Here is a 26,680-nt window from a genome sequence, read left to right as displayed (position 1 = left end):
TTATTGTTATTATGCTGTTATGTGTTATGTGTGTTATTAGTTACTATTGTGAATACATATCTACATTCTATCTTCTGTTTTTTTACTCTTTTCAAAACTCCAAAGGCAAAAGTGATGATAATCAAAATAATGTAGTCATGGTTAACAGGGACGATTTTACTATTTCATATAACAAAAATACAAACAGAATATTGAGAAATTAACAGGGATTTTTTTTTTTTTTTTAAATAACATGACAACTCTCCTTAGGCCAGCACAGTTTTGTTTTTATTTGAATCTAATAAAAGTTTTCTGGTGCATTCTGTTTGTTTTGTCATTTTGATTTATTCAGAATAATCCAAAAAGATGAAGGTCTTATTTGTTTATGCGGCGCCGCCATTGATCTGATGGATTTATGATGCAGCACAAGGGCAAACACCTAAAAGGACGAGACATCTTCAAATTGTATCATTAGTCGCCTCAAGTGGATCTTGAGTGGAAATTATTGAGCTAAAAAAGTGTGTGATTACACTTTAATACCATCATCAATTTGTCATCATATTCCTGCCTTTAAAAGTGCTTATGAATCATGCACTTGACATCAAGGTAAAAAAAAAAGGTGGAAAAAAAAGGGAAAAAAAGCCTCAGTGGTCTCACGCAGCCGCGAGCATTATACGATGGCGCCCCCTGAGTGCGCCTTGGGGTATTGCTGGAGACTTGACCGCCCCCACGTCACTCTGCCTGGACGCTGAGCCAAGCAAAGCCGCATTAGGACCCTCCTGAGTCGGCTGCATTTCGCGGGCCCCCCGGTGCTCGGAGGTGGATCCGAGAGAGGGAGAAGTTTGAGTCGCAATTCGAGCGCCGACGTGTGTAATAATAAAGGTAATAAGAGCTCAGTTTGGGTTGATATTTACGATGATGTATGAAAATGAATAAATATGCAGGGTAGCATAGCGAGGCCGTCTGAGGAGCCTCCGGAGTCGGCTACTGTTCGGCGGGTGGGGAAGCTTATTGCAATTTAAGCGTCATACGAAATACATTTAGGTCAATATTCCTTAGAATATACGAATAAGTGTCGTGGACCAACAAAACCCGATTAGGATGTGAAGCCGCCTGAAGATGTTTCTGAGCCGGTTGGTGCCATGAAAATAAATAAACAGCACTGGGCATTTGACCACCGTCACGACTGAGTAAAGTGGGGCCACTTGAGGAGTCCCTTGACCCGGCTATATGTGACGAAATGGACCGCTATTCAGAGACGGAACTTGGAGGCGGAGAAGGTTGTTTTAACTTGACTTGCCAGTTTGACGTCATTAAAAGTCTAATGGGTGGCTGAATAGGGACAAGGTAGACCACCGTCATACGAGCGGACCCAGGCCGCCCGAGACGCCACCTGAGCGGCCGTCTGCTCACGTGGCGGCCCGCTGCATGGAGGTGCAAACTGGATGCGGAGGTGAAGATTTTTGGGTCTGTATTCATCATGAAAATCAATAGGACCAATAAGACATTTCCCGGGTGAAATTAGAGTTCAAATTTGATTTGCTCAAAGTGGGTTAGTGAGCACCCAGGCTTTTGATGAGAATTACAATAATAACGAGGGGTGGGCCGGGCCGGGCGGGGAGGGGGGGGGGCGCCATCAGAAGAGCCGTCAAGCGGCCAGTGAAGAGTTAAAAGGAGGAGACACGGACTGACACGCCTCGTTGGAGAGATGATGTGCGGCCAACAAAACGCGCGAGTCCACAGCCCTGGAACAAGTCGTCGTCTCATGCGCGAGCGCCACCGGGCCGGAGCCGGACGGGTCCAGCTTCTCATACACTGAGGAAGCCCCCGCAACCTTCCCTCTTCCTTCTTGCTGTTTTTTCTTCCTTCGCATTCGTCGGTTCTTGCAGCCCCATCTTGTGGAATACTTGCTTCCGATTCTGCACAAGAGGTAGGGGCTGAATACACACTGGGGGTTGTTTATTGGAGTCGGGGGGGTCGGCAGATGGGCTGACTTGGAGCCCGATGAAGCCGGGCACGGCTGCGCTGCAACCGGGGACGGCAGGGAAAGCTTTGCGAAGTCATTTTCTGAAATTTGAAATCTTTCCATTTGATGCACAGGAAAGCTGCTGAAAAGTATGATTTTCATTCTCAACATTTGAAAGTCTCATTTAGTTTCATTATGAATCTATTTTAAGTGAACATATGAGCATCCTGCAGGGAACGAAATCCTCGCACAATGCAAAATTCGAATAGCGTTAACGCGCACGAAAAATGCAGAACTTCTGCAGTTGCCACGCGATTCAAATGAGTTTTATTTAATTTGAAATAACAGTTAAGTCAACAAAGCATCATTTTTGTTTCGTTTTAAATGTTCAAAATCATTCTTGCTGCTTTTATTGCGCGCGTCAGGTGCGAGTTTACGAGATGATCCCCGCGTCAGAGAGAGAAAGAGAAAGAGAGAAAAAAGAAGAAACAAATCATCATCATCATAATGAAGCGCTTGTGCTGCTTTAATTACTCTCTCCCACGGCGGGTGGAAAGTGGCGGATTATGCAAATGAGGCCGCTATAAGAAGCGGGGAAAAGGGGATAAAAGGAGAATGGATGACTTTATGACGGGATCGGGATTAAGATGTATTATTTTTATTATTACACAAGAATTACACTCCCGGACGTGCTTTTGTAAAACCACACGGAACGCCCTATAAACCATATTACACGCATATTCAAAACAAACGTAGAGGATTAAGGATCGCTTTTAACTGTGTTTTTTAATCGTTTTCTTCACTTGAGAAATTCACTCAGAATATCTATAATTGCAATTGTACGCAATTTATTTGAAATGTTACATGTAATAATTATCATTAAGTTTGTGTTACACTGAAGAATGTAAAAAATGTGTGCAACACCAGATCTACAGGAACAATATTTGTTACCATTTATAGGTAGTAAAAAGAAAAATTTTAATCTTGTTCTTTTATTTTAACTGGTGTCCAAATGTGTGAAACGACAAGAAATAATAATAATAATATTTATAATAAACATGCGTGTTCTTAATAGTCAGCAGCCAATGTTGGTAGTTAAAAAGACGCGGTACTTTTTTGTTTCATTAATGTCAGTGCTTATAAAAAGAGGTTGATATCGTCATGAGGTCGACATTGCAGTAACTTTTTTGGGGTGTTTTCCTTAACATCTACAAATCATTTTTGAATGAATATGATTAAATACGGAGAGAAATGAAACCGATTTCAGTTAGTTGCGTCCACAAGATACCATTTACTGAATTTCCCTTTCCTCGAATTCTGCTCATTTCTTTGCAAAATGATGCGATGCGCTGAATTTGTCACCCGTCAGAGGCCGGCCATGGAGGAGTCCAGCTCGCAGCACAAGGCCCAGCTGTGGGACGGCGATGCCAAGGCGGTGCAGCAGTGTCTGACCGACATCTTCACCAGCGTGTACACCACCTGCGATGTGCCCGAGAGCGCCATCTTCGGGCCGTGCGTGCTCAGCCACACGTCCATGTACGACAGCATCGCCTTCATCGCCCTCAAGGCCACCGACAAGCGCACCGCACCCTACATTTTTCGGGTAAAATTATTTGATTTCAGCAGCGATGATATCATGATATAGTCAAAAGCAATATATTGGCTGGGGGGGGGGGTTATAAATAATCTCGTCCATCGATATTTGGATATTTTGCCGTTCCGACCATGGTACTGTACTGCAATAATCTCATAAAGAAAGAAGAAAAAAATCTCTAATCTACAGTACAATGCAACAGAAAGGAGGGGAGAATACAATTCAAATAATTCAATTATAATGGAGGAAATCAACATGGAATTTGTGATATTGCAATATTATGAAGGGAAAAAAAACTAAAATGTACATCATGATATTGATCATATTCAACTTGTAGAAACTTTCTTAATAATAATGGCATATTTTGCCAATGATATCACGATATAACGATGCCCATATTTGTGGGCAGAAACATCACAGGTATATTCTGATGTATATTTAACAGAATTTCCCCAAAAACAACAAAAAGCGGTTGCAAAAATTGTGTTGCATCTGTTAACACAAGACCTGGTGAAAGCGTTGGTATCAAAATCCGATGTTGGTCCCGACTGTGGAGCTGGACCACAAAGAACCAAATCCGCTTTCAATGTGAATTACCAATGTGAACACACAAAAGGAATCTACTCTTGTTTCATTTTTTTTAAATGATGATGATCATTGGAAAGTGTTCTCGATTCAGATGGATGAAGTTGTGCAATGTGCACCCAAAGAGTTCCACATTGATTTAATTGAATTTAGAACAATCAGAACTGAAAGTGGATTACAAATATCGTTTTAAAAAATCTCTCTTTGGAAATTTCGAATTCTGAAAAATCTTTTTGAAATTGATCAAATGTGAAAGGAAGAATAATGAAATAACTTCTCTTTAACGCAATCATTTTTACTATCTGCTATTTTCACACACTAACAAAAAAAACATTTCTTTTGAAGCCTACCTTTATTTATTCAAATTGTAATCTATATATTTTGTACTCTGTGATCAAATAAAAACAGGTTTAACTTATACTACAGTAATAAAAGTGAAGAAAAAAATCTGTATTTTGATTTAAAATGTGATACTTTATGAAGAATTCAACATATATTTGTAAATATTTTTAGACTTGTTTTATACATTTATAAAAAAATATTTAAAAACAATATGTAACTGAAGTTTGCTGTAATAATGAATGACAACTCTTATCGTAAATTAAAAAGGAAAGCTTTTATTTTTGATAAAGCAACTGTTTTATGCGATCTTACCTTTTGTGCTTGTGAGGATAAGCAGCTTTGAAAATGAATGGATGGATTTTGAATTCAAATTTTCTAAATACCTGTACTCATTTTCAAAAGTGTGTCACAATATTTTTTTAAATTTTTCATCATTTTGATGTGTCGGAAGACGTAAAAATAAAAATAATAATCAAAGCCTATTGTAACAAAATAGTGCACCCCTGCTATTCGCGACCACAAATAATGAAAACCATGAATAATTGGAGCCTCCTTATAGATGCCATGAGCATTTTTTTCTGAGTTGAAAAAAATTCAAAACAACACAAAAACAAGCAGAGGATAGGGTCAGAAATATGCCTACCCCCCCCCCCCCCGAAAAAAAACCCTCTGCAAATAAGGAAGTGGCTGGGAAAGAAAACACCAATAAAGGGGGGGGGTTCAAAGATGTGCATTTGCCAATGGCAGAATGTGAATATGCAACGATCAATTGTAGTGAATGGAGACTGTGACTAATGATAACGTGCGTTCGATGCCTTTGACAGGTGGACACGTCCGCGGCCAACAGCACGTCGGAGGGCCTGATGTGGCTTCGTCTGGTGCAATCGGCCCGTGACAAGGACGAGCAGAACCTGGAGGCGTACGTGAAGAACGGCCAACTCTTCTACCGCTCGCTTCGGCGCATCGAGAAGGACGAGGAGCTGCTGGTGTGGTACGGCAAGGACCTGGTGGAACTGCTGCTGCTCACTGCCTCCAGGGTGCCAGCTAAGAGCAAAGGTGACGTCCGGGTTTATGGTAGCCAAATTATGCGGGGAGGTTGCTCATGGTTGTGGTCACCACATGACATTAGTGAGTTTGCTACAACACATCTGGAAGGTCTTAATTCAGCGTCAACGCTTTGGGTCACCGGTTTTTAGTGTTAATACTTTTGGGAGGTCTTCTCCCAAAAGAGCTTTATCTCGAGTTTCTGTTCTGAGTTCAATGACAACTGATCTTTTTTTTTTTTTAAATCTACTTTCCAGTGTTTGCAATTACGACAGTAGATAATGGGGGTCTTCTCTTGCAAAACACAAAAGTTTAAATTAGCTTTTGTTTGTGGTCACCACAGTACATTTAGAAAGTCACCTTTTGCAAATATAAAAATAAACAAGAACAGTTAAAATATCTAATTTCTAGGATTTGTGGTTACTACAGTCCATTTGGAAGCTCTTCATTAGCAAACATATTGTTAAGAGTAACTGGTCTATCGTTTGTGGTCACCACAGTATGTTGTGGAAGTCTTCCTTGGCAAGTGAATCTGAAGATAAATGACAGGTTTGTTCTGTGAAAGTTTGTATCAATAGAAATTAATGATTGTGTCTTTTTCCCTCCCAAAAAAGGTTCGTCCCACCACTCATGCCCGGACTGCAATCAGAGGTTCCAGTTTGAGTTCCCGTTCTTGGCGCACCTCCGTTTCCGCTGCACCAAAAGACTGCAGAGCCTGACGGGGGTGGACGAGGAGCCCAGCAGAGAGCGCAGTCCAGACCGGCCCAACGCAACGCCCACCAGGAGCAGTCCCAAGCATGGCCGCTCCGAGGGCGATGGCAGCAAACCCTCCACAGACTTTCACAACCTTGCTCGGGACATGGAAAACAACCGGACCGGCAGCCCGCTGCGTGACAGGGAGGCAGAGGTGTGCAGCGAGAGCTCAGGAAAGAGGAAGTTCTCCTCAGTGGAAGACCGGGAGTGCCGACGACCCGGCCTGCCGCAGTCCAAGTCCAAGGAGGAGCTGGCGACGTCAGCCCAGAACTACCGAGGAGTGTACGGTTTGGAGGAAAACCACCGCTCACTTTCCTCTTCCAGTTCCTCAGAGACCAAGTGCAGCGCCTTCACCGAAGTCAAGAAGTCAGTTCAAACTCTCAAGAACCATGGCAGCAGCAAAAGCCCATCGGCTGCCAATTCAGAGAATAAAGACCGTCCAACCAACAGCCCCTCGGAGAAGCACCTGAACATCCGACAGGTTCTGTCAGAGACGCAGCCACCCCAAACCCCACCCATGGCCAGCGCCTTCACTTCAGTGAGCCAGGCCAGCGGCGGCGGTGAGCGGAAGAGCGCCTTCAGCCAACCGGCCCGATCTGCCTACTCCCAAATCTCCCCGTTGGTGATGCCGCCCAAGCTGCTGGACTGCCACCCTGCGGTGGGTGACACCATCTCATCCAGCCGCCTCTACCAGGCTGACCACCTGGCCGCCAAGCTGCAGGGAGCCGAGCTAGGCGCAAACTGCACTGTGCCGGGCGGCGTTGCCAAGCAGAGCCCCTTTGTGTACGCTGCCGCCGCCGCAGCCGCCACCTTCTGGCCCAAGAATTCAGGCGGCGTCCAGTTGCAGATGCCCTCTGCACTCACACTCCTGCCGCCCTCCTTCACGTCCTTGTGCCTCCCGGCGCAGAACTGGTGCGCAAAGTGCAACGCCTCATTCCGCATGACTTCGGACCTGGTGTACCACATGCGCTCGCATCACAAGAAGGAGTACGCCATGGAGCCCCTGGTCAAGCGGCGGCGCGAGGAGAAGCTCAAATGTCCCATATGTAACGAGTCCTTTCGAGAGCGCCACCATCTGTCACGTCATATGACCTCACACAATTGACTTTTGGGCCCTGGACCTGACGCTGGGGGAGCTGTCGGGAATTACAGGGATTAGGAGGCCCTGCATCATAAATGCCGCAAAATAACTCAAATCTTTAAGGGCCACTGTCAGTCATGTACTCTTTGAGTAGGGGTTCTCAAACTATTTGGGTTCTTGTGAGATTTTTTAAATGTATTTATTTATGTATTTATTTATTTGCAAGAGCAGCATTTGATTTGATTTGGAAAAATACACTTAAAGTGTGTGTGTATGTACATCCAGCAAATAATCTTTGTAAATTCTCTCACTAACAACCCAGGCTAAACCTAGTTCCTTCCAGACAAACAAAACTTATCAACCGATTGAGATGTATTACTTCAACATACTTATTTGGAGCAATTACCGCACTGCTTTTTCTAAATAGACAGACCTTCAGTTCCATATTGTGGCATCACAGTTGGTTTCATAAAAAGCAAAAATCAATAAAAAAAAATAGTGACTAGGTGAATGCGGAAATAGCACACTAGGCGGGTGCGTTTTCTACCACGGCATGGTGTTTTTTGTATATTTCAACCTAGATATTCATGAACGGAACAATTACATGTGATATTTATCGATCGTTGCTCATTGACATGCACTGCTTGCACTAACAACATGGCTCCAAACACAAAGGCACAGCCAAAGTTTCCAATTTAGCCTTTGGTCATATATTTAGCCATTTAGCTTGCCGACAAAAAAAAAAAAAAAAAAAGACTATGCTGTACAAACCAGGATTAAATAATGATAATAATAATAATAATAATATAAAGTGGATTACAGTTTTTACTTCAAGCAAAAATATCACATGAAGACTTGACCTTCCAAAATTTGTTAAAATAAATAAACATAGCTCGCTCACTGATGTCTTAAAGCTTAGGTGTTTATATGTCTTTGACCTATAGGATTATGTTATATGTCATCAGAGGGGTTTTTGTTCTTGTTGTGAGTGGACCTTGCTTTGAGGGCTGACTTTTAATTTTTATTTTTAATTTTTGCTCTTCATGACTACTTCACCTGTAAATGACCAAAATGCCCCTAAAATAGCCACTTGAACTGAACATGGCAGTCTTCCTGTGTCATTTCAGTCTTGGATTTTTGAGACGTTTTGGTGGCTCGACTTGTTAAATGAAACTGGCAGTGGGGGTTAAGTTTTCAAATACGTTTTATGACAAGTTTGAATTTGATAACATTTTATATTGGGGAGGAGTCAAGTTTCGCTTGGGTCGTTAGCAGAAGACGTTTACGAGACTCCAAAAATTTGAGAACCAATGCCTTAGACTCATCATCACTGACTTCACCCCCCACCCCCTTTGCGGCGTCACTGGCCGCCCCCCCTCCTCTCCTCTTTGCACTCCTTTTCTGGAAGGTTCCTTTTTGTGTACAAAAAACAAACAAATGTCACGTTCGAAATGAATATATTTATGAAGCACTTACACGTCTAAGAAGGCAAAATGGAAATCTGTGTAAATGTACAGTGAGTTGTATTTTATATCCTACATGAATATAGACATAATGTGTGTGTGTGTGTGTGTGGTGTGTGTGGTGTGTGTGTGTGTGTGTGTGTGTGTGTGAGAGCGAGTGCATGCACTACTATCCACTCCACATGCGGACCATGTGTAAATACAAAGGGTTCTGATTTGAAATACAAAGTGTGATCATGGTATTGCTAATAATAATCATCATATTTTGTGTGTGTGTGTGTGTGTGTGTGTGTGTGTGTGTGTGTGTGTGTGTGTGTGTGAGGGGTGGGGTGGGGTGGTGTTTTCCATTTGGAGGGGAAATTTACTACGTATGACAGTTGATCTAATCATGTTGGATGCATTGACAATAAAAATAGCTTTATTTTCAAACGGCTCCCTGCTCTTTTGTCCTCTTATTCATGATTTCACAGGAATAGTAATACGGTTTATTCAACTAAACCTCTTTTTTTTTGTAACTCATCGCAATCATTTTCATTGAAAACAATTTAATTCAATATATTAAACGAGTAAATATCAGTGAATGGTTGTTGCCTGTAGATGCATAATTCTAGGTAATCATGCTTTCCATCTGCAGGCAGGCCTGATTAGAAAATGTTACATTTAATTTTAATTGTTCATTATGTGTAATTAGATGTAATTAGGGTGCTACAAGCTAGAAACAGCATTTTGAGCTACTCTATGCCTTTCCTAAAAAAGGATTACATTTAAGAACAAATGGGTAAAATGCGCTTTCATAAAAAAAAAAATATATATATATGATGAATTGCAATTGTACATGCACAAGATGCTACAACCATTTTGAGATTTGGATTATGTATTTAATCATTCAGAATATTAAAAACAATAATATTTAAAAATAATTATATTAAATAATGCTACAGCCAGAAACAGTCTCGTGATTTTTATTTCTTGCAAAATATAATCTGTGGATCTAAACATGGAAAACAAATGTGCATTTACAAACACTTGAAATTATTGAATGTGATTATAATTCTGAATAATTATATAAGTAAGATGGAACACCCATTTACTGAATGCATTTGTTACTAAATCATGAAATGATCAAAAATTATAATACATGAAAAATAGTACAACTATTAAATGCAATCCGGAATACAGTAATTACAATTAATTACCTAACGCTTGCAAAAAAAAACAAAAACAGAGATTTGTACCTAATACAATATATACACTTAAATATAACAAAATAACGTAAAAATATTATTACACGTGATTATAGGTATGAGCACTAAACAGATTTTTTCCTCTAGATTTAATGATGGAATAAAATTTTCAAAATATTAAAAAATATATATACATCATGGTATAATCTACAAAGCACTTTTATCTCATACAAATGCAGTAATTTATCGTGAAACGTTTTTAATAATAAAAAATAACTGCGAGTGAAATATCTTTGTAACATTATTAACCAAGTTTATTATGTTATGTGTATGTCAAAAATGCAAACTGTAGCTTGCACATCTTAATGGCACAACTCCTTTTGAATGTTGTTGTGCTTATTTATAGCAAAAATGCAACCGAATCCAACAGGACGCTTTCTATACACTTGTTTTTTTTGTTTTGTTTTTTTTTTTTTTTTTTATAGATAAAGAAAGCAAGGTGCATCGTGTAAGCGTGATGAACGATGATATCACAAACATATCCCTTTTGAATTCACTATAGAAAATACAGCATCTAGGAGCAAAAAGATAAACAAGACAGTTTTATATCGAGTATTTCAAAAGCAGTGTCGACGTATGCGAGGCGCATAGCACGGGAGGGTGACCTTTAGAAAAACAGATCGACAGCACCATCAAGTGCTAGAAAAAGGAAAGTGCCGCCCAGGAACTGGAAGGACTCAAATGAAAAATGGAGATCTCATACTGTACAGGCGGAACGGTGGATCAGCTGATAAAGCGTTGGCCTCACAGTTCTGATGTCCCAGGTTCGATCCCGGACGCGCCTGTGTGGAGTTTGGATGTTCTCCCCATACCTGCGTGGGTCCCACCGGGCACTCCGGTTTCCTCCCACATCCCAAAAACATGCAACATTAATTGGACATTCTAAATTGCCCCTCGTTGTGATTGTGAGTGCGGCAATTTGTCTCCATGTGCCATGCGACTGGCTGGCAAACAGTTCAGGGTGTACCCCGCCTCCTGCCCGTTGACAGCTGGGATAGGCTCCATCACTCCTCACGACCCTCGTGAGGATAAACGGCAAAGAAAATGGATGGATGGCCATACTGTAAACATAAACCACCCATAAAAAGTCCCAAAAAGTCAGTACTTTTTAAAATTTTCAAACTTTTTTTTTTTTTTTTTTTTTTTACTGTATATTTATTTCCTGCAACGGCCTGGCGCGTGAGAAAGGAGAGCTACAGTCGCCCAGGTACCTTCTAGCCATTTACTGACAGCTGGGAGATGAGAAATCCACACTCCAGCATGAGCTCCTGTCACCCACTGCTCACACTCACACGGAGAATTGTTGATGTCGCATGCAGTGTCACCAGCATATGTAGACAGACGCTATAATACTTCACATATTTCCTATACCAGACTGGTTGGTTGGGACCCAAAAGTGGTTCAGGATGGGTTGTAGGCAGTTGGTAAAAAAATGCATGTACAGTATTCATATTCAGATTTATTTATTTATTTGGGGTGGGGGTACGGAACAGAGGAGGACAAAGTTCCCACACTGACTTTACATATTCAGTAAATGACAGGAAATGTTACACCCTTGCTCTCTAGCGATTGCAACTTTGCAAACATAGAAAATTGTGCATTCGAAGATGAAAACTGTTGGGATACACTGTACTACATTGGATGATTATAGTTGGTATTTTGCATTCAAAGAGGATTACAATGTGTTTCATACTTTTACACTCACTCACTCACTCACTCACTCACTCACTGACTCACTCACTCACTCACTCACTCACTCACTCACTCACTCACTGACTCACTCACTCACTCACTCACTCACTCACTCACTCACTCACTCACTCACTCACTCACTCACTCACTAACTCATTCACTCACCGAGATGCGTTTAAGCTGTGTGGGAATAATAAAACTTTATAGTGTTTAAACGAGGATTGCTATGGTGTTTGAATATGGCAGATTTTCACCTCCAGTGAACTCCTGCTATTTGCCAGGGATGGGGGGGGGAGGGGGTGTTTATAGCATGGGTCACCAACGTGGTGCCAAGTAGCCCCCAAGCTCCACATGAGTAGCGCATGGGCCCGTTCTAAAAATAGCTCATCGGTGATGGGCAATATTGCAGAAGTGATTGTTTGTAAATGCAAACAAGCGGAGATCAAGAGAAGTGCTTCCTTATCATAGTGAAAAATGATGAACATGATCAGTGTTTTCACATATTGAATATATATATAAATATACATATTGAATGGCATTTGAGAACATTTGTTATTTCAGAAGTGTGGATCAAACTGGCCGCCCTCGGGTGTATTGAAACGTATTGATGTATTTCTGTCCTTTACCAGTGGGTCTGTAACCTATCGCCAGCGACGGGGGGCCCATCACGCCACCTTTGCAAGTCACCAGCGACACACCTGCGGGAAGGTGATAAGAGGCCACCAGAGAAGAAACGAGGCCAGGCCGTGGCAGTCACAGAATGATGAATTACTGCAGTGGTGCGCACGTCGCTGCGGTTGCATCTCATTCCATGTCAACACGTGCCAAACGTGTTAGCAATCTAAGCCGGTCACACATAGACACACACACAAACTTAAGCACACTGACACAAAACACACATGCACACACAAACACACTCCAGGACACAGTTTTTAGTGACCTCATATCACTGACACACACATACAGTATGCAGCAGTGATATTTAGTGACCTCATGCTTTCTCACTTGTGTCATGGTGCCCCTGCCCGCCATCACGAGGACGACACTTTATATGTGTGCTAAGCTGGCACTTCCATTTGGCCCCTGGCCCCGGTGGTCACACGACATTTATACCCCCGTTTTGCTGACACGGCCCCGCGGCTCTAATCCAGCAGGTAGTCAGGCCCCAAAACATGCTTCATGCCTGATTCTGGAATCATTAAGGAGAGCTGCTATGCGGTGGATCAATTCGATTCCCCTTATATATATACATATGCTATCATTTTATGCTATGACATCATACTGACGCTCCATGATGATGTCACACCATCAGACGATGTTATAGTATGATGTCATCATAAAAAGTGCTATTTGGTGTGAATCTGTTTGTTAGTGATATAAACCTTCGTTTCTGACACATTTGCGTTTTTCAACATGCACTGGGTCAAGCTAACCTACTTTAACGCTCAAGAAAAATATAAATAAATCAGTTGAAGGTAGGTGGCACAGTGGATCAGCTGGTAAAGCATTTGCCTCACAGTTCTGAAGACCAGGGTTCACTCCCAACCCCGCCTGTGTTGAGTTTGCATGATCTCTTCGTGCCTGCGTGGGTTTTCTCCGGGCACTCTGGTTTCCTCCCACATCCCCAAAACATGCATTCATTGGAGACTCTAAATTGTCCTTGGGTATGATTGTGAGTGTGACTGTTTTTTCTATGTGCCCTACAATTGGCTGGCGACCGGTTCAGGCTTCCTGCCTGATGATAGCTGCTATAGGCACTTCTGCAAAACTCTTGAGGATAAGCAGCTCAGAAAATAAGTGGATGGATGTAACTTTATCGGTATGACACTGCCTCTGCTTTTTTTTTTTTTTTTAACCATTTCAGACACTTTTGTCTCAAAACACACTTTGGGGCATGCTGACCCATTTTAAGTGCACACACACACTCACACCAAAAGTAAAATATCAGTTTGGGGGTATGCCAGTGAATATTTGTTGTGGTTTTCTTTCAGTGATTTTTGAATCAACTAAATACACACAGCCAGTATCAAATTGACCCATTTTTAGTTAAAGTCAGAAGAAGAACCTATTCTGCTTGGCTTTAAGTAATATTTCATGCTTATTTGGATTTTTTTAAAGGTTTGTAGTAGTTTTACTACGGAGCCCCTAAAGGGACATGGTCGAGGACCATATATATGTATATTCCTTGTTTTGAGAAAAGGGACCAAGTCCTCTTCTTTTGCCATTCTCTCAGCTGACGTGTTCTGGAAGCAAGTTGCAAAGAAGCTACTGTGCAGCTTCCTGAACACAGGAATGTACCACAAGCAGGTAGATGTTTCCCATTACAATAGGAAACTTTCTCTTTCTAGCGAGAAACTTTCGTATCGTGACGAGAATGTTTCTCATTACAACGAGAAACTTTCTCATTGTAACGAAAAAACATTTTCCCTCCCGTGTCCCTTTAGGGGCCCTGTATTTTACACTATGAAACATCTTTTGTTGCATTTACAGTAACAATGACTGCCCGTTGAGAGCTGGGATAGGCTCCAGCACTCCCCGCGACCCTCGTGAGGATAAGCGGCAAAAAATGGATGGAAGGATGGAAGACATCAATGATTTTTTTCTCTCTTTTGCTCTAAACAAATGAAATCTTCTTTCTTTGAAGTAAAAATAGACTGTGTTCTATTTTTAGATGCTGAATGATGTAGCCATCATGGGCGAGTGACGCTAATGCTACCTGTCTTCGCCACACTTCCGGCTCTGGAATTCTCGGCGCGTGGGAGATTTATGTCACAGCTGTTTACGCCGAGTGCGGCAGAAATCGACAACCCTCGGACAAGGACATTTTTATAATTAAGACGCAGCAGGAGACGACGTGTGCTGATTGTTCGAAAAATCACGTTAAGAAAAACATCATTATTACTATTGAAACATCCTTGAATAAGCTATTCAAAATAAAAAGGATAAATAGGATTCCTGTTTGTGTGATACAACGATATTCCCCAAAGGTTCTTCAAGATAATTAGGTCTCTCTTATGCTAGGAGACAATATTTTCCAAGAGTTTCTCAAGCTCATTTGGTTTCCTTTTTATGTGATGGAACAATACTCTCTTTAAGTACTTGAGTATCATTGGAATTATTGAAAATTATTCCCCAAAAGTTCTTCAAAATCAAGAACATACTTGTTCAAGTGCTTTGACAGACAATATTGCCCAACAGTTCTTGAAAATTAATTGTGTTCTCATTCATGCGATTGGCTAATAGTTTTTTAAACATAAGTAAGGTCCTTGTTCATGTGACACAACAATAGAACCTAAGTCTTACAAAAAATAAGTTTGTTTTCTTTTTCTTTTTCTTTTTGAAGCAAGCTTTTTGATTAATGTAGCCCGACGGGGGGCACAAGCCAGTGCAAACTGTAGGCCGGTCCCAAGCCCGGATAAATGCATAGGGTTGTGTCAGGAAGAGCATCCAGCTTTAAACTTTGCCAAACAAATGTGAGCATTCATCCAAAGAATCCCATAATGGATTGGTGGTGGCTCCTGGCATCATTTACCTGCAAGGCGTTGATGGAAATTCAGCTGCTGCAGGTCGAAGATGAAGAAGAGGTGGAAAGCGGACTCTTCGTCAGAAAGACAAGAACAAAGCACACAGCCTACAACTGAGTGTAGGGACTTTAAATGTTGGGACTATGACAGGAAAAGCTCAAGAGTTGGTTGACATGATGATTAGGAGAAAGGATGATATATATATATATATATATATATATAATAGCAGGTGGAAAGGCAGTAAGGTGAGAAGTTTATGGGCAGGGTTTAAATTATTTTACCATGAAGAAGATGGGAAGAGAAATGGAGTAGGGGATATTTTAAAGGAAGAGCTGGCTAAAAATGTCTTGGAGGTGGAAAGAGTATCAGATCAAGTGATAAGGCTGAAATTTGAAATTGAGGGTGTTATGTACAAATTAGCAGCTACGTCCCAGGGGTAGGATATGACCTAGAGGTGAAAGTACTACTAATTTTGAATACTTGAAGGAGTTGATGAAAAAATAAAATAAGAGAGATGGAAGAGGAGAAGAGGCGAGTGTGGTGAATGAGGAAGTGGCAATGATGAGTAAGTTAGAAAAGCACTAAAGAAGATGAAAAATGGAAAGGCAGCTGGTCCTAATGACATATCTGTGGAGGTACGGGAACATTTAGGAGAGGTGGCTATGGAGTTTTTGACCAACGTGTTCGACAGAATCATGCCCGAAGATTCCTGAGGAAAAGTGTGCGAGTGCCCAACTTTAAGAACAATGATGATGTCCAGACCTCTGGGAACTAGAGAGGAATAAAGTTGATGAGCCACACAATGAAGTTATGGGAAAGAGTAGTGGAGGCTCGACTCAGGATAGAAGTAAGTATCTGCGAGCAACAGTATGGTTTCATGCCTAGAAAGAGTACCACAGATGCATTATTTGCCTTGAGGATGCTAGTCGAAAAGTACAGAGAGGGTCAGAAGGCGCGACATTGTGTCTTTGTGAATCTAGAGAAACTCTATGACAGAATACTAAGAGAGGAACTGTGATACTGCATGTGTAAGTCTGGCGTGACAGCGAAGTATGTTAGAATAGTGCTGGACATGCATGAGGGTAGCAGAACTGTGGTGAGGTGTGCCGTAGGTGTGACAGTAAAATTTAAGGTGAAGGTGGGACTGCATCAGGGATCAGCTCTGAGCCCCTTCCTGTTTGCAGTGGTAATGGATAGGCTGACAGATGAGGTGAGACTGGAATTCCCTTAGACCATAATGTTCGCAGATGATATCGTGATATGCAGTGAAAGCAGGGAGCGGGTGGAGGAACAATTAGAAAGATGGAGACATGCACTGGAAAAGACAGGAATGAAGATTAACTGACATAAAACAGAATATATGTGCGTGAATAACAGGGTGGAGGGAGAAGAGTGAGGCTACAGAGAGAAGAGATAGCGAGGGTGGACGACTTCCAATACTTAGGGTCAACAATCCAGAGCAATGGTGAGTGTGGTACGGAAGTGAAGAAACGGGTCCAAGCAGATTGGAACAGCTGGCGGATGGCGTCTGGTGTGTTATGTGACAGAAGAGTCTCTGCTAGGATGAAGGGCAAAGTTTATAAAACAGTGGTGAGGCCAGCCATGATGTACGGATTGGAGACGGTGGCACTGAAGAGATAACAGGAAGCAGAGCTGGAGGTGACGGAAATGAAGATGTTGAGGTTCTCTCTAGGAGTGAGCATGTCGGATAGGATAAGAAAAGACGTCAATGTCAATCTTTACCCATAATACTTTTCGTTTCGCTTGGACTGTCCCCGAATCACGCTAACAATGTCACACACTCGAACACATTGATAAAGTACAACTTTTTCACGAGTTTTTCCTTTTCGTTTTTGCAAGTATATTAATTTTTCTTCACCATGGCCCCAAGAAACTTCAGTGAAATTAAGTTGTGCACGTGTGTACATTCGTATGTATTTTTGGAACGTATTGTTGTATGGTTTGGAATGGATTAGGTTATTAGAAGTGCTTCTAATTACGAAAAATTCACGTTATGAAACGACTTCCGGAATGAATTGGTTTCGTAACTAGAGGTACCTCTGTGTATTCATTTTTTAGCTGAGTTGCCACAGGCGTGAGTATAAAGAGGCCTTTAGTGTCCTCACTTCCCAAACATTTATTGAATGTTGTAAAAGAAAAGGTGATGTAACACAGTGGTAAACACAACGCTGTCACAATTTTTTTGGAACGTGTTGGATCCATAAAATTCCAAGTTACTGATTATATACTAAAAACAATAACGTTTATCAATTTGATCACTTAATCTTGTCTTTGAAGTTTATTCAATTAAAAACAGGTTGAACATAATTTTTAAATCATAGTATTCTGTTTTTATTTGTTTAACACAACTTCCCAACATTGTTAGAATTTGGTTTGTACTTATTGCATTTAGCATGTCAAGTCTGCACTAGATTGGCCCTTTAATGAGTACAGTTAACAGTTTTTGATGCTGTGGATCAGAGATATTCCTGTCATTTAGCAGCTGATGAAAGAAACTAAAAAGTAATGTTTTTCTCTCTTAGTTTTCAAATCAATTAATCAGTTCTTTAAAATCAGTAGGGTCCTTGTTCATATGACAGAATATCCCCACACAATCCTTCAAAATCAACAAAATTGTTGATCTATCATGAAGCAATATTCCTAGTTCTTCAAAGTCAATAGCTTTCTGGTTCAAGTGGCAAAACAGAAAACTCTTCAAAATCAAGAGGGGTCCTCAGCACATGGTAAAACAATATTTCTCAAGAGTTCTAAATCAGTAAGAATCTTTTTAATCAAGTCGATTATTTATGTCCAAGAGTTCTTTGAAATTCATTAGGATGTTGTCCATGGAGTTTATTAAATTTTTTTTATGAGTGAAAAATCAATAGTGTTCTTGTTCATGTATTAGAAAAAGCTTCCTCGAGAGTTCAGCAAAATTAATGATTCCTGGTCATTCATCCAGACAATATAAGATACTGTATCCTCAAAACCGTCTTCAAGACAATAGGATACTTGACACTCTCGCTGACACGTGTCTTCTGGAATAGCCATACAATAGTAACACAACGACAAAGCCAAAGAAAAAGCAAAATGAAGCAACACCGTCATGCCTGGGCTCAGTTGCAGAACCAGGCGGCGCGGGTGTTAAAAGCCAGGATCACGGAGGGACGCCGCTCCTTGTTTGTACGGCCAGGGAGGGATTAGCTCGTCGGCTAACGGGATGGCGCTACGTTAGGAACAGTGGCGCTCTGTTTACACAGCGGCGACGCCGGCCCTGCCCTGCCCGAATGGCTGGCTCGACCTCAGCTGGCTGCAGACAATTAGCTTAGTTTTGCGGTTCGTAATCCGCTGCAGGGAGAGCTGGGTGCCTTTTGGCGACTGAAACATGTCTGAAAACAATAAAAGTGCTGATGTGACCCACTTTGAAGAACTCATGTTTCTAAAAATATGTTTTTAGGGTGATTCTATACTCAAATGCTGTGTTGTTTCCAAAATAACGACAAATTCACAAAGCATTCGTCATTGTCTTTAGTTTGAGATATAAGTTGATGTGGTTTGTCACATTTTTTTTTACCTGCTTCACACCTAAATTGCATGCCACCTATGAACTGCTATTCCAACCAAGGACCATTGTACTATAAAATCCCCAATACTTCTTGTACAGGTTTCATTCTTCACACTAAACTAGGGAATGAACCTTCTTTGTTATATCTACGTATCCACTTGTGCTTTCTTACAATTCCATTTACTGTTGAAAGGATATGACGTTAGGTTTTGCTTCGCTCTGAGCTAATATTTAGTTGCACAAGGACTGCTTCACAGCTGTGTTGCTAGCGTACTTGGGGCTTCATTCTAAACTCCAACAATAATTGCATAAAGTTAAAAATAGTGTGTAGATGTATTCCTGTGAACTAACATTTAGTCATATAGTCTTTTATGACAACATGCTTCACAACTGTGTTCTACCGAGTGAATTTAAATGAACTCAAACATTGACTACAGATGTTGAAACTATGTTCTTGTTGTTGTTTTGTATGTACTTTAGTGGGATAGCTAGTTAAACTTATATTTAGTCATATAAGCACTGTTTCTTTGAAGCACTTCACACCTATGCTGTAAGCCACATACAAAGTGTTATTCTAGCTCCAGGACATTTGGGTTCAGGTATTTTCCGTTTAACGTGAAAAATGCTTGCTATTTACTACTATTTAGTCGTATAAGCGCTTTCTGACAACTGTAAACTGATCTCCAGGACAATTTTACTCAGTCTTTTACTGTACATAGTGAAAAATGCTAATAGATGTGGATTTCCTGTAAACTACAATATTTCAAAGTTTCTGGTATGTTCGTCACACCTTTATTTCATTGAGTCTATCTAGCCATTTGGCCACAAGTTCCCAACAAACGTATTTGTGATACAAACTGAAAAATGTTTACAAATGTTAATTTCCTTTAATTTAATATTTTGTGATAGAAATTGATGTTCCTTACATCTGCTTTACTATATACATAGAAATAATGTTGAAAATGTTGCTTTCTTAACTCATAAGTTGTAAGCAGACTTTACATCTGTGTTGCATAGAGGAACTGTATCCATTACCCTTCTGGTGTTAACACTTGTTAAATGGATAAATCATTGAAGATTCAACATTCCTCCAAACTAGTATTTACAAAATTTAGCACTGTTTGTTTCAAATGATTCATACCTGTGTTGTATGAAGTCAATTTGTCCACTTGTGCATTTGTAAAATTCACTGGTGAAACTGAAAAATGCATGAAGACTTTTGCCTCCTTGTCAACTATATAGTTGCGTGAGGATCCTCTGTGACAATTGCTACACACCTGTGTTGCATTGCGTCTCGAGTCCTTCGTTCTACTATGCACTTTATAGGTAACGCATCAGACCTGTAGGAGTGGACACACTGAACGGAGCGGTCTCGACCCCTTCTCACTGGCGTGCGCAGAAAACACACTCTGCGTGTGCAGAAAACACGCTCTGCGTGCGCCCGGGCTGACGCGCGGGACCTAGACTTCAGACGCGCGGCGTGCGTCGCTGCAGCGGCCGCCGCCAGTGGTGGTGGTTGCGATCCGGGAGTGAGGACGGAGGCATGCCCGGAGCGGTGAGATCATCTGCGGTATAAATATCCTCCGGCGGCTCGGCAAATGTGCGTGCATACGAGCGTGCGTATAGGATTTCAGATGGAAATGTGAGTGGTTCGACTGGCGGGTGGTCGAGCATGAACGTCCCGCTTTACCTGCTCACCGTCGCGCACTTGGTGGCCGCGGCGCGTCGCAACGGTGAGAAACAGGAGGTCCGCTCAGGACGCAGGACGTGCCGGCTCTACTGCAGGGTGGGCATTGGCTTCCACCTCCAGATCCACTCGGACGGCAGAGTCAACGGCAGCCATGAGGCCAATCGACTGAGTAAGTTGCAGATTACGTCCGTCACCTCGGGCTGTGTTACGCGCAGAGTGAGTGCACGCGTATCGGCTCGCGTGGGCTACACCCACGTGGTTTTCATACGTGCAAGCGTGTGTTGATTTTTTTTTTTTTTTTTTTGCTTGAAACCCTGTTTTTAAAGTTTTCAAACTACTTAACCCGTCCTTGAAACCTACATTTGAAACATTAACCCATTTATGAACATCTTCTCGAGCACAGTAACTCTAATAACTTTTACCGGTCCAACTTTGTTAACTTGACAAGTTTAATATTTTTGCATTTGTCCCCATCATACAAGTGTAACAAGGCAGTCTTTTTTTGTCATAAAATGGAAACAGCAAGATGTTCACAAAGCAATGTGTTAAGTCGACATAGTCAATTTCCAAAGAAACAAATTAACCTTTATTTGCTAAAATTTCCCATGACTTCATCATCGGTATGCACATCTTCCACGTAATGGCAGAAAAATAGGACATCACAACAACCAGGAAGTGAGTGAGGGGTTCCAAATAATTACCTCTACATGTCAATAAAGCCGTTTTTCTTTGCAGGTGTTCTGGAGTTGTTTGCCGTGTCCCAAGGTGTGATCGGAATCCGAGGAGTCTACAGCAACAGATTTCTGGCCATGAATAAGAGAGGACGCCTCCATGCCACTGTGAGTACCAACCACCCTTTTCTACTAATACGCTACATATAAGTTGTACAGTGAACCCTTGCTAGCGAATACGATGGATTGGTGGGTCTCTTGAAGGTGGTATGTTTGTGATGCATAATTTAACTATCAAATGTAGTCTTTTATGTAACATGGGTTCATGATTGTGTATATGCTAGAGGCATGGTGTCGAGGCTTTTACTATGGCTTTTTTTCCTGGCTCGAACCATAATTTAAAACCTTAATCCTGGTTAGGAACCCTAATAACAAAAACTGAACTTGGTTCAAATTCCTAGTTCTGTCTTGAAACACTAGTTTGAAGCCTTTTTCTGGCCTGAACTTTACTTTGAAATCGAATTTGAAAATTTAACCTTGTCTTGAAGACCTAATGTGAAAATCTAAACGTTTTTGGGTTTTTTTGGTCACTAATTGAGGATTGAAACTCTAATGCTCACCTCTTGTTTGAAACCTTCTTCTTCTTCTTTTCCTTTCGGCTTGTCCCGTTAGGGGTCGCCACAGCGTGTCATCTATTTCCATCGAAGCCTATCTCGTGCATCTTCTTCTCTAACAACCCACTGCCCTCATGCCCTCCCTCACCACATCCATCAACCTTTTCTTTGGTCTTCCTCTCGCTCTTTTGCCTGGCAGCTCCATCCTCACCACCCTTCTACCAATATACTCACTTTCTCTTCTCTGAACATGTCCAAACCATCTAAGTCTGCTCTCTCTAACCTTGTCTCCAAAACATCCAACTTTGGCTGTTCCTCTAATCCTATCCGCCTTGCTCACTCCAAATGAGAACCTCAGCATCTTCATTTCTGCTACCTCCAGTTCATCTTCCCGTTGTTTCTTCAGAGCCACCGTCTCTAATCCGAAAATCATGGCCGGCCTCACCCCTGTTTTATTAACTTTGTCCTTCGTCCTAGCGGAGACTCTTCTGTCGCATAGAACGCCAGACACCTTCCGCCAACTGTTCCACCCCGCTTGGACCCGTTTCTTCACTTCTTTACCACACTCTCTCTTTCTGTATTGTTGATCCCAAGTATTTGAGTGTGAGACCAAAATCCAAATTAGACTTTCATTTTCAACTCTCACTCAGGCGTCAAACACTAACTTCATATCTGAACCCCATCTTGAAACCCAAATTTGAAATGTAATCCTTGTTTAAATACCACAACAAAGGATCAAACCCTAACCCTGGTTTGAAACTACTTTGAAGCCCTAACCTTGTCTTCAAATTCTAATTTGAAACCTTTACCCTTGTTTGAAACCTTAAAATGAAAATCTAAACCTGTTTGACTCCCTACTCCAGGCTTCACACTCTAATTTGACAAACGAACCTCATTTTGAAGCCCAAATTTGAAACCTTAACCCTGTCTTGAAACCCTTCATTGAAACTCTAACCCTCACTTGATACCCTACTTTGACACCCTAACTGGTCTGAAACGCCTCCTTAAAACCCAAGAGCTTTTATAAGGTTAAAACTTTGACACCGGTTTGAAGCCAAATTGAAGCACTAACATAGACTTCCAATGCTAATTGGAAACTTAACATGAAACCCTCATTTAACACCAAATGGATCACATAGAATTGATCAATGTTTTATTGTTCTATCTTTGGCCACAGAGCGAGCACTCCTCCAGTTAGTGCGTATTAGCAGGCAAGGCAGATTAAGTCCTGTCTGGGATGGTTGATAACACACAGTTGAAGGGGAAATCAATACACAGTGAATAAAAGCGATTAGGGGGGCCCCCCCAGGATCTCTTCCGAGGACCCCACTTTTGTTCCGACAAATCCTGTAAGCTGGGAGCTGAGCGTCCACTTCAAAGGCGAAATGAATTAAGTAATTTAATGACAATTCAAAGTCATCAGTTCAGTAAACCAGACGGGGAATTGTCGGACACGCCCACTTGGACAAATTTCATGGACGCAACTTCAAACTTTCTTGCAATATTATTGCTTTGTTTTATGCCGTTTTTACAATTTGAAAAGACAATATTAATCTTCTAATAGTTTGACTTGAAAGAAAAATCTGATAGTCTTCTACAGTTTTATTCTTTGTAATATTAGGAACATTTTTCTATATCAAAGAAATGGAACATAATAGATTCAGAGCTGTGATCATTGTAGAGTTGAAAGCGTGAGTGCAGCCAGAAGTTAGTTCTCATGTGACAGCCATGTTGAAGCTCAGCGTTCATGGCTTCAGTTTCTGCTACGCTGCACATGAGCGCCAAACGTTTGTTTTGTTTGGGAACGGCGGCACAAATTAGCACGAACACCCACAGTTTGGTTTGGTTCTCACCGGAGCTATTTTTAGCCTCCTAGCGAGGAACGCGTAGCGAACATTAGCGTGCGGCCAAATGATTCTCGCATTTTAAGTTAGCAGTTAGCACATGTTAGCATCAAATAGGTGCAGGTAGCTCACTGACATCTCCCAGTGTGCAATTACCTACAGTTTATGATCCAAGATAATTAGGCTAATGTGCGCTAATAACATGGGAAATGTTTGTGAGCGTGTCTGGTAGCTTTCAGACTCTTCCTCGTAAATTTGATCGTCATGACATCGTCTTTCCCTGACTTCATAGCAATTAGCTAAACAGTGAGTTTACGTGAAGATGAGAACAAAAATTTGGAAATCATCATCCATCCAGTCACTTTATGTACAGCTCATCCTGACTCGGGTCATGGGCATACTGGAGCCAATCACAGCCATCTGCGTTTAGGAGGCAGGGTACACCCTGAACTGGTCGCCAGCCAATCATATTAACAAACCATTCACATTCACCTTCACACAATTTAGAAACTTCAAGTAACCTACCATGCATGTTTTTGGGATGTGGGAGGGAACTGGTGTACCTGGAGAAAACCCACACAGGCACGGGGAGAAAATGCTAACACCACACAGACGAGGCCGGGATTTGAACTCCGGTACTCAGAACTGTGAGGCAGATGCTAAACAGTTGCTACGCAGTCTTCCACCATGCTGCCAATACGTAAAGTTGTGTTGTCATATTAAAAGATTCATAGTATTGCAAGACTTAATTCATGATTTCTCACAAAGAAAATGAATTATATTATAAGATTAAAGTACTGTTTCTTTACAGAAATAAAGTTATAGTACAAGATTTCAACTGTAATTTTTCAGTATCAAGAAAAAAAAATAAAAGCATTTCTTTCAGCAAAAAAGTTAAAAAAATGTTGTAAATAGCACCATATAAAACTTTGTTTGCATATTGTTTAGTTCAGTGATTTTATTTTCTTTTTTTTTTGGGGGGGGGGGTCAAGACGGCAAAAACATTTTCTGACAGAAAAGTCCTAGTATTAGAGATCAAAGTCTATTTTCTTCAAGTAAAAATGTTAATGTCAATGTTAAAATTACAAATAAAAGTGAAATCTTTGTAGAAAGTCTCGTAAAAATTCTTTGGATAAAAATCTGAATTTTACAATTCAGACGTTTTTGTCTTAAAATATGGGTTTTAATTGAAATTTAAAAAGTGAGAATTTTCTACAACTAAAGGAAAGATTTTTTTTTTGAAAAATAAACGCCACTTATATCACAAGAAGAAAATGTTTTTTTTCCATCCCCCCAAATGGTTTTCTTGAACAATATGACTTATCTCCTAATATTTAAACTTTTTAAAATCACGTATTATATTTTCCCTAAATAATCCAATTTTGAATCTTGTAATACTGAAGATTTTTTTTCTACATAAAAATCCAAGTGATTATTTATATATGTAATATTATTGGATTTTGTCTTCTCCCATAGAATTCATTTAACGATGACTGCAAGTTCCGCGAGCGTTTCCAGGAGAACAGTTACAACACGTACGCGTCCGTGCTCCATTGGAACCGCCGGACTGGTCGCCAGTGGTTTGTGGCCCTCAACAAGCGAGGCAAAGCCAAGATGGGCTCCAGCCCACGGGTCAAAGCCCAGCATATCTCCACGCACTTCCTGCCCAGAGTCGGCTTCGGCGGCGATGGCAGCAGCAGTGAGCACGGGTTCGCTGTCACGGACGGGAAAAGCGACGAGCAGCGGGAAACGCCGCCCAAGTTGCCACCCGGACCCCCTGCCCGTCCAGAGAAACCAAAGGTCCAGGATGGGGCCCGGCCCAGACAGGTCAAGTACTGGCCCAAGTATCGCTTTGGATAGAATGAGCAGCCTCAGAAATACTTCAGAGCATTCCCGGCACAATCGACCCTCGACGAAAAACTTGTAATTTTCGGAAAAAGTTCTTTTGGATCGCCGATTTATGATGTCGATCCACTAGCTCTTTATGTCGAGTGTTTTGCTGCATTTCGGGAAACAGCAAAGTCAGAACATTTTTTTTTTTCGCTCTGACTGTAAAAATTAGGGAGGGGTAAGCACCAAAACAATTAGGTACCAGGTACCACGTATCGGTAGTACGTCGATTATGGTATTATTTCAAGGAATGAGGTAGTCGTGAAAGTTTTCCATACCAGGAAGTGATACTTAAAGGTCAAGTGTCATTCCTAAAAACATTTTAAAATAGATATTGAAATGAAAAATACATATAACATTATTCACTTCAATATCCATACAAAAAAAAAATATATGAGCAGAGAGCACATCATCCATGCCCAAAGTACTGGAAGTGTCATTCGACATTCAAGTGGTCGCCGTATTGGCTGCATCTCCTGCCAATAACGTCACCCCGGACATTCGCCATTGAAAACACGCGGTGGACCCTACTTTGGGAGACGAATATGCCGCTTCTGACACAGAAGCTCTTTTCGAAGAGGAGAACATCTCACAATCGAGTGAAGTGTCCGGAGCAATATTACCCTATTGTTTCAAGCCATATTTAAATGATATGCAGATCACGTCTAACTAACAACAGACTCCCCGACAGTATGACAATATGTAGCGTACTCAGCCGCGAGCGATTACAACGCCGCGGCCCGGGTGCGATGAGCTGATCACGGCTTCGGCTGGGGTGGCACCAAAGTGGCTCATCGCGGCGCCAACCTGGGCCGCTTTACGGCTTTGTCGTCGCCTGCGGCTGAGTACGCCATTGTCGGCGGTATTGTTTACCCCCGTTGCCATTGGCGTTGTTGTTCAGCGCGGACGGCGGCTATGAACAATGCCGCGGACGGCAGAGTCAATGAACATCACTGCCAGCAATGGCGCACTCAGCCACGTGCGATGACAACGCCATAATGCGGCCCGGCTCGGCGCCGTAATAAGCCACCTCAATGCTGAAAATGAGTCACCACGGCCAAAGCCGCGATCGGCGGATGCGGCACCGAAGCTGTGACCGGCGGACGTGGCGCTGAAGCCATGACCGGTGGACGGGGTGG

The 26,680-nt window shown here is 41.7% G+C and overlaps 2 protein-coding genes across 3 annotated transcripts; both read left to right on the top strand.

Annotated features, from left to right (window-relative positions):
- Positions 1-737: 737 nt before the first annotated feature.
- prdm8b (PR domain containing 8b) lies at positions 738-8,913 on the top strand. 2 transcript variants are annotated; one of them, XM_061817528.1, is made up of 4 exons: positions 738-861; positions 3,315-3,548; positions 5,291-5,522; positions 6,125-8,913. In XM_061817528.1, exons 2-4 carry the CDS (start codon positions 3,324-3,326, stop codon positions 7,366-7,368), a joined length of 1,701 nt encoding a protein of 566 aa, XP_061673512.1. In that variant the 5' UTR covers positions 738-861; positions 3,315-3,323; the 3' UTR covers positions 7,369-8,913. The 2 variants fall into 2 exon arrangements, with proteins under 2 accessions (XP_061673512.1, XP_061673510.1); XM_061817526.1 differs by lacking the exon at positions 738-861 and adding an exon at positions 1,716-1,909.
- An 11,291-nt stretch (positions 8,914-20,204) lies between these two features.
- fgf5 (fibroblast growth factor 5) lies at positions 20,205-25,727 on the top strand. Its single transcript, XM_061817935.1, has 4 exons — positions 20,205-20,387; positions 20,459-20,691; positions 21,258-21,361; positions 25,128-25,727. The coding sequence occupies exons 2-4, from the start codon at positions 20,505-20,507 to the stop codon at positions 25,509-25,511; spliced, it is 675 nt and encodes a 224-aa protein (XP_061673919.1). The 5' UTR covers positions 20,205-20,387; positions 20,459-20,504; the 3' UTR covers positions 25,512-25,727.
- The last annotated feature ends 953 nt before the right edge of the window (positions 25,728-26,680 follow it).

Source organism: Syngnathoides biaculeatus, chromosome 4 (genome assembly GCF_019802595.1).
Source record: "Syngnathoides biaculeatus isolate LvHL_M chromosome 4, ASM1980259v1, whole genome shotgun sequence".
NCBI classification, from domain to species: Eukaryota; Metazoa; Chordata; class Actinopteri; order Syngnathiformes; family Syngnathidae; genus Syngnathoides; species Syngnathoides biaculeatus.
Note: the sequence above shows the minus strand (reverse complement) of the source record. Positions and strands in the feature narration are given on the sequence as shown.

Excerpts from the sequence above, each read along its gene's own strand:
- prdm8b (XM_061817528.1), top strand. The coding sequence starts at position 3,324 with ATGGAGGAGTCCAGCTCGCAGCACAAGGCCCAGCTGTGGGACGGCGAT. Across the intron at positions 3,549-5,290 it reads CCGCACCCTACATTTTTCGG|GTGGACACGTCCGCGGCCAA; the intron begins GTAAAATTATTT and ends TGCCTTTGACAG. Across the intron at positions 5,523-6,124 it reads GGTGCCAGCTAAGAGCAAAG|GTTCGTCCCACCACTCATGC; the intron begins GTGACGTCCGGG and ends CTCCCAAAAAAG.
- fgf5 (XM_061817935.1), top strand. The coding sequence starts at position 20,505 with ATGAACGTCCCGCTTTACCTGCTCACCGTCGCGCACTTGGTGGCCGCG. Across the intron at positions 20,692-21,257 it reads CCATGAGGCCAATCGACTGA|GTGTTCTGGAGTTGTTTGCC; the intron begins GTAAGTTGCAGA and ends TTTTCTTTGCAG. Across the intron at positions 21,362-25,127 it reads GAGGACGCCTCCATGCCACT|AATTCATTTAACGATGACTG; the intron begins GTGAGTACCAAC and ends CTTCTCCCATAG.